Source organism: Populus trichocarpa, chromosome 5 (assembly GCF_000002775.5).
Source record: "Populus trichocarpa isolate Nisqually-1 chromosome 5, P.trichocarpa_v4.1, whole genome shotgun sequence".
Taxonomy (NCBI): Eukaryota; Viridiplantae; Streptophyta; class Magnoliopsida; order Malpighiales; family Salicaceae; genus Populus; species Populus trichocarpa.
The window spans coordinates 20,922,099-20,929,447 of NC_037289.2; the positions used below are offsets into that span (position 1 = coordinate 20,922,099).

At 33.3% G+C, this 7,349-nt stretch overlaps 1 protein-coding gene across 1 annotated transcript; it reads right to left on the bottom strand.

Moving 5' to 3' along the window:
• Positions 1–2,650: 2,650 nt before the first annotated feature.
• LOC7464806 (GDSL esterase/lipase At4g10955) lies at positions 2,651–5,715 on the bottom strand. The gene is made up of 2 exons (XM_002307521.4): positions 5,307–5,715; positions 2,651–3,911 (listed from the first exon to the last, which is right to left on the bottom strand). The coding sequence occupies exons 1-2, from the start codon at positions 5,444–5,446 to the stop codon at positions 2,891–2,893; spliced, it is 1,161 nt and encodes a 386-aa protein (XP_002307557.2). The 5' UTR covers positions 5,447–5,715; the 3' UTR covers positions 2,651–2,890.
• Between the last annotated feature and the right edge of the window lie 1,634 nt (positions 5,716–7,349).

Consider the following 7,349-nt stretch of genomic DNA (forward strand, 5'->3'; position numbering starts at 1 on the left):
CAACATCATATTCTACTAATAACAATCTTCTACCCACATGTTGTAATCATATTCTACTAATAACAATCTTCTACCCACATGTCATCTTAAAGGGTACCTATCAACCATCAACTTCTCCACTAATGACTCAATAAAGCACTATACCTAATAGAAAGAACTAACCTCTCCACCAATAGTACAATGATCAACAACTCATTTTTCTCCACACACCACGAGGTAACTATATATCATTTCTCCACCCTTGCTAAGTAAGCTCACTTCACCGAGGTATATAAATATCTCAGGTCATCAGGTAAGTTAACAATGAATAACTACACAACATAAAATACAGAACTTCATTGAAACTAGAGCAGACCACACAAGATCATAAAGCCACATTTCTCTTCCTCGACTCTTGCTTTCTACTCCTTACATTTCTGCTCTACACACTTTTCTCCTCCTACATTTACTAACTTAAACATCTGAGGGTCCTCTATTCTAATAGAGGACTTGTTTTACAAGTGAGTGTGGAAGCCACCTCATCAACCCATTGCTTTTCCACGGATCTTGATTTCTACTCCTCATATTTATGCTCTATATACCCCTCACCTCCTACATTTGTTAACTTAAGCATACGAGGATCTTCTATTCTGGAAGAAGACTTTATTTTACAAATGAGTGTGGAAGTCACCTCATCAACCCACTAACCAGTAGTTAAGCCTAGTCACTCCAACCAGTGGTCACGTCTATCATCCCATCAGCTCATTAACTAGGTCAAGCCTAGTCAATTCACCAACCTAAGATCACAACCGTGGGAAGCCTAATCTAGTTAAAAGTTTTCATGACTTCCATCAACCTCCATACCAGTATTGCGTAAGTTTTTACAAAGGATTATTTATTAGTATCTTTAAGGTATACACCGGAAAACTTGATACTGACCATCTAGCTAGATGTATAAAGGACCTTAATGTTTTCTTTGTTTATACCCACAACTTCTTGATCAACCTAAGCTTCATCTTGATCCTCCACATCAATGTCAGCAAAAGACATCAAGATAATATCATCTCCAATGATATCATCATGGTTGACTTTCCATTTCTACTTTCAGAAAGAAAAAAAAAAAAGTTAAGTTTTCAACAAGGATATATGTGACTTTTCACTAGATTCTACACATAATTGGTCAATGTCACCAAATATATGAATTCAGTTTCTATTATTATCATCTTTTAGTCTACCCAAGCCAATGAGAGTCATGTTCCGTAACTCTAGCACTAGAGTTATGCATCTCGTGCACCTTGCTTTTCTGTTTAGCTCTTAACAAGAATCTTAACATTTTCTCGTAAAGCCATTCACCTTATTGGAAAAAAAATGTGATTCAATCAAAAGCTAGTTCATTCTCTTACATATTTGTCTTAATAAAAAAAAAAGCCTTTCTAGCATTTAAGGTAGACTTTAAAAAGGATGATCAAGAATCTTATACAATATTGATGGCGTAAGTTGACTTGCTTCTCATCATGATGAGTAAGAAATGGTGGATTTCCTAAGGTTGAGTTGCAAAAGGATTTTTTCTTTAAAGAAGCCAAAGTTTGAGTATACCTGAAAGGAAGTGTTTCTTCATCTTCCTATTTGTCTTCTCTCATTCACAAAACTTGAGCTTTCTCTACCTCTTACGGGTTTGCTTCAATTGCTCCCACCACATAAAGGCACGGTCTTTTAATCTAATGACGATCAACCTTTATCATCTTTATGATCTCTTTGTATCCAAAGATTTGTTCTACCTCATTAATTCAATCAATAAATCCCTTGGCTTCCAGGGTGCCTGCAAACTCTAGGAGTTCCACTAGAAAACCTAAGTCATTATAGTGATCATCCTAAACACGAGGTTATTTTCTTCAATTACACTTATGATACAAGTTCTCAAACCTGGATGTGGAGTCGTTCATCCACTTGCAAGCTCTAGGAGTTCCACTCAAAAACCTAAGTCGTTATGGTGATCATCCCAAACACTAGGTTGTGTTCTCCAATTACATTTATGGTACGAGTTCTCAAATATAAATGTGGAGTCGCAATCCTTCATATCCCAATTCGTCAAAAGACAAGCTAGATCCTCAATCATCATTAGTTCTCGAACGTAAGGTTCTTGGGGCATATCCTCTTCAGTTAGAAATTGCCCCATGTACCATGAACATGTCCTTTATGACCTTCATCCATTGCAATGAAAGAGCTCAAGGAGGGATTTTTGGCTATGATACTATATGTCACAACCGAAAACCAATTAAATTCAGATTAAAAGGAAAATCAGAAAGGAGGTGTACAAAAAGAGCTTGAGATAAACCCTAGACACTGTAAATAATCTCTTACAAGAGAAAAGAGAACAATATATTTATTAAAATTATCAGAATGTCAAAGTCTTGTTGAAAAAAATACTAAACAATCCTATTTATAATTTTCCTAGGCCTAAACTCTCATTCTTAAAGAGGAAAAAAAATCCTAATAAATAATTATTGAGTTAATAAAGAATCCATTTAACATTAGAATTCCTTAAAAACTCCTACATCAATTATTGTAAAAAACAAAACAGAATATATAATGAAATGCAGATAGCATTTAACTTTCCATGTTTGGATTAGATGATATGCATTTCCAGAAACAAAGTATAACAGGCCATGACTAGCAAGAAGTGTTGAGCAATAAAGAAATGAAAAAAAGAAAAAAGATTAACAACAGATTGAAGAATGAATTAGCAATTTGCCAGCAAGACAATCTGTGAATACAGTTTTGCTTTGCCCTTTTTCTTTTTTCCTCAATCTGTTTACTATCAGATACAGAATACAAACACAGAATTGATAGTGTGAAAGAAACAGGATCGAAAACGAGTTATTTAGCAAACAATGAAAGCAACGACCTTATGTCATTGTGGGGTTCGCTGTGTTGGTTGTGAAGCTGGGAAAGTATACAGCGATTTCAGCTGCCTGCTCATGAGCTTGCTGTTATGCAGAGCCTGTTGAAGCTGCACATCATCAGACCACCATTGCTCCAATCCATGAGCCTCAAGAAACTTCTGTTTTCCTTTGGACATTACAAACAGTTTCGCTGCAACTTGCCCATTTCCAGGACCTGCATTCTCCTTGTCAGCTTGTTTATTTTCAGTTCCATCTGGGTCGGTGTAGGAGCAACAGATATAGTCACTATTGTTCACATACAAATTAGGCACCCAATTTTTTAATCCCATAGAAGTTTTATAACCTGAAAGAGGTATCCAGCTCCTCAATCCTACAGTATTAGCCGTCTCCCCCTCATCACTGGTGGCCTGAGTTTCACTACTAGAAGGAAGCATTGACTTAAATCTATTCCAAGCAAACCCAGCCCTTTCTCCTATGTTTCTTAAGCTCATTGCCATAGAAACAGAAGGCGGGTTAAATAAATGGGCCTCCACATACATACCTTCTTTAGCTAATGCTTTTCCCACCTGGAGAGCAAAACCAGCCCCCAAGGAATGACCAGCAACACATACGTTCCTGCTTCCATACATTTCAGCAACTGATCTTAATGCCTCCAGTGCTACTTTGAATCTGACAGAACCTTTCAAACTTTCCCAGGCTAGAAAACGGAGGTCATCTTCAATATCCCTCAGGATTGTGGGGCCTTTGAGTAATGTTCCTCGAAGTGCTAAAACAGCCTTTGGTGCTCCACTAGGTCTAATAAGAACCATGTCAGCTAATGCTGCAGCTCGATCCCATTCTAGTACTGCACCAAATATAGACCCATCTCTTTCATCAACTAAGGTTTGGGTCAATTTGTATTTGAAGCTTCGCCACCAATTTGGAGCAAGTGCATTTTCCTCAGTTCTGTTCTCTTGTCTGTCAGTTTCAAGCAAGTAAACTGCTTGAATGAAGCAGGAGAATACTGTTCGCTTGTGGTTCTCATTCTTCCTGTATACACAAATCATCTGTGAGAATCAAATCACCAAGGTTATTGCTGAAAATTCAGATATTCTAACATTATATTGCAGGAAAATTTCAGTAGGTAAGTATCCCCACTGATTGAAAACCACTAATAAGTATGTACCTACTTAAGTTGTATGTCAATGATGAGTTTTAACCATAAGTCAAGAAGAAAAATAAAATGAAAAGAGGCAAATGAGATACAATAAAATGATGATCCGGTCATAACAAATAAGAAATTTAAACCATTTACCAATCTTCTTCGCAACAAAGAAAAATTTGGCACTTTGTGGATAAGCAGATCAGGGCATAATACTGCCTCACAAAACCAGATATCACTGATTGATCACAAAATCATCATTGATATGAAATACAATGATCACATGGTACAAATAGCTAGGGCCGTGCTCCTTTTCTAATGTATTCTATCACTCAAAAAGGGCTAGGAATCCAAGATTGAACAAGCTCTCAGAAATCCTAGTCTTTCACTTGCTCGCCGCTCTGCCTTGTACTATTGTTCAAAGAAATTACAAAAAACAATTGTTTGGTTCACTGTTAAATAAACACCATAAGAACAAAGCTAAAAATCTGCGAAGTTTAGTAGCCCATCAATGATCTCCGGAAGAAATTAATCAACCAATTAGTCTCTAGAAGTCCAAGATGCAATGACCTCTACTATTAGAAAACTTATTCTGTCCCAGACAACTACATTCTCAGGCAAAGGAAATTCTGAAAGTAATTAAAATAAAATACCCCAACTAAATAGCTACAATCTCCTCATTCAAAAACATACCCCAAATCCCAAATTCCAGTAAAAATTAAAGACTCCCGGTAATTTGGTCACAAATAAATGATTATCAATTTTTTGGGTATTGTTGTAGAATCCCAGTGATGGTGAAGTCTCAACATTCATTATGTGATTGAAGAATTCACAATCTCCGATTAAAAAGAAAAGAATTCACAATCTATACCCCCAGTTAAATGAAACAAAAAAAAATCAACAAAAAGATTTCAGGCCCTTAAATCCAGTAAATTAAATGCAACCAACGATCCACCTGGTTGACAAAACCTACCAAAAATATCCAGAATGAATTATCATCCATGACAACTAGGACACAAACATCACGTCCAAACCTTGAACTTATAATCAGGCAACATAAATAAGGAAGTTACCACTAAAAATAAGGAAGTCACCACATCAGTAACTTAAACCCAGTTGCCAATTTATGTCATGTTCTCTGTTTCTGACTATTCAAATCTAAAACTGATCAAGACCCACTTACTATTGATTGATACCCAAAAGAAAAAAGAAACCGTTGATACAAAACAAATAAAGAAAAGATGAAACGGGAAGCGGTGGTGATAATAATAAATAATACTGACCAACTAGAATTGATAAGGTCTCTCCAATTAGGAGAGGCCACATTTCGAGGCCCGGAAACATGAAATGCATATGGGTGCGCTTCTTCTTCTTGAACCACCACTTTCTGCCCCTCTTGTACTTCACCACTACTGTTCGCCATTTTCGCTTTATATCTTCTCTTCTTCTTTGTAATGTTTGGTTTCTCGAGTCACAGACAGAGTTTGAGAGAGAAGGGAACTGTTTGTGGTTTTTGCCGAGGTTGAAAAGGAGATGCTTGAGCTGTAGTGGCTTTCTTTCTCATCTTTTTAACTAGTTAGCTTTGCTTACATGGTATCTGATTCTCCCTCTCCATCCCTCCTCTCTTCGATTCAATTTCTATCGCTAATGCTCCTATATAATTCAAATTCTTCTAATGATTTTCCTTTTTTTCAAAAAAAAATATTAAATAATATAATAATCGAAAGACTAACGCCTGTTTTCTCCGGACTCGCCATCTCCAACGGTCACATCGCCTTGTGCTAAATGACCTCTTTGTCCCTGGAGAATGGAGAGAGAGCGCTCCTCTCAACCCTTGTCACATTTGGTACATTCCGTTTACACTATGTACCCGTTTGGTATTGGTTTGTTTTTTTTCATTGAAATTTGATTTATTTTTAAATTATATTTTTTTTATTATTTTTGATAATTTTGATATTTTAATGTTAATTTTTGTTTAAAAATTATTTTTGATAATGATATGAAAATATTAAAAATAAATTAATTTGAAGTAAAAAAATAAAAAAATAAATTTTTTTAAAATTATTTTTAAACATAAAAACACATAGATGCTTCTAAATATATCTTTTCACAAATTAAAAAGAAAAAGAAAAAAAAGCAATAATAGAATTATAAAGGTACGTCCTTTTCCATCAAAGTGTTGATTCCATTGGAATTTTCACATAAACGACGAAAGTGTAATTAATTATATGTCAAATCATTTATTTACAAATTATTTTTTAGTATTATCCTTCATTTCAATATAAATAAGAGAGAAGTTACAACGAAAAGAACTAAAGTGAATTATAATTAAGGGTATAATGAGAAATTAACAATAATTAATAATTTGATTCTTTAACAATAGACAATATGTTTTTAGGCATTGACGAACAAGATTTTTAGGACGGGAGAGTACTTTTTTTTAATATATTTGTTTTTTATTTTCTTTTTAATTTTAAATGGTATTTATTATTGTTGTAATAATTATTTTTTAAAATATTTTTACCTATAATAATATCTCTGATTTAGTTTTTTTTTCTTGTAATTATAATTGTAATTGTAATTACAGTAGAATGAGCCCATCATCTTACTTGTAGCCATTATATGTAATGTTTTCTAATGTTACTGAATGTGTTTTTTTAATCTATGAAAAACTTTAATTAAAAATTAAAAATTTAATAGTAAATTATGTTTATTAAATTGAACTGAGAAATATATAGACAGATAAATTATAAAAAAAATTGTTAATATTATTAAAAATTAAAATAAAAACCTAATCTTTCATGTAAACAACAAATGATAGATATACATACATATATTTTGAGTGTGTTTGGTATTGCGGTAGTTGTTGTGGTTGTGATTTGAAAAAAATTATTTTATAAAAAGTATTTTTAGTTGAGGTTGGTTTGAAAAAATAGGTGTTTGGTTAAAACTGTGGTTGAAATTGAGGTTGAAGAAAAAGTAGTTTAATGTGTTTAGTTAAGAATACTTTTGAAATTGAGGTTATAAAATAATTTTAAAAAATATATATTAATATTGATGGTTTTTAATTTAAATATTATGGATTTAATATTGCTATTACATCATGAAATAAGTCACACTTTATATAAAAAAAATTACTTTAACAAAAAACCATCTACAATTCCATTACGTACAAAATTCATCCGACAAGAACTACAAAATTAAATAAAATATTATCAAGAATAAAATTAAGATTACAGTACGAGTAAATTTAATTCACCTTAAACTAATTTAAAAAAAAACAAAAAAAAATTGTTGTTCACGTTCACGTAAACAGTGCGAGTGAA

Excerpts from the sequence above, each read along its gene's own strand:
- LOC7464806 (XM_002307521.4), bottom strand. The coding sequence starts at position 5,446 with ATGGCGAACAGTAGTGGTGAAGTACAAGAGGGGCAGAAAGTGGTGGTT. Across the intron at positions 3,912-5,306 it reads GACCTTATCAATTCTAGTTG|GAAGAATGAGAACCACAAGC; the intron begins GTCAGTATTATT and ends TTGTGTATACAG.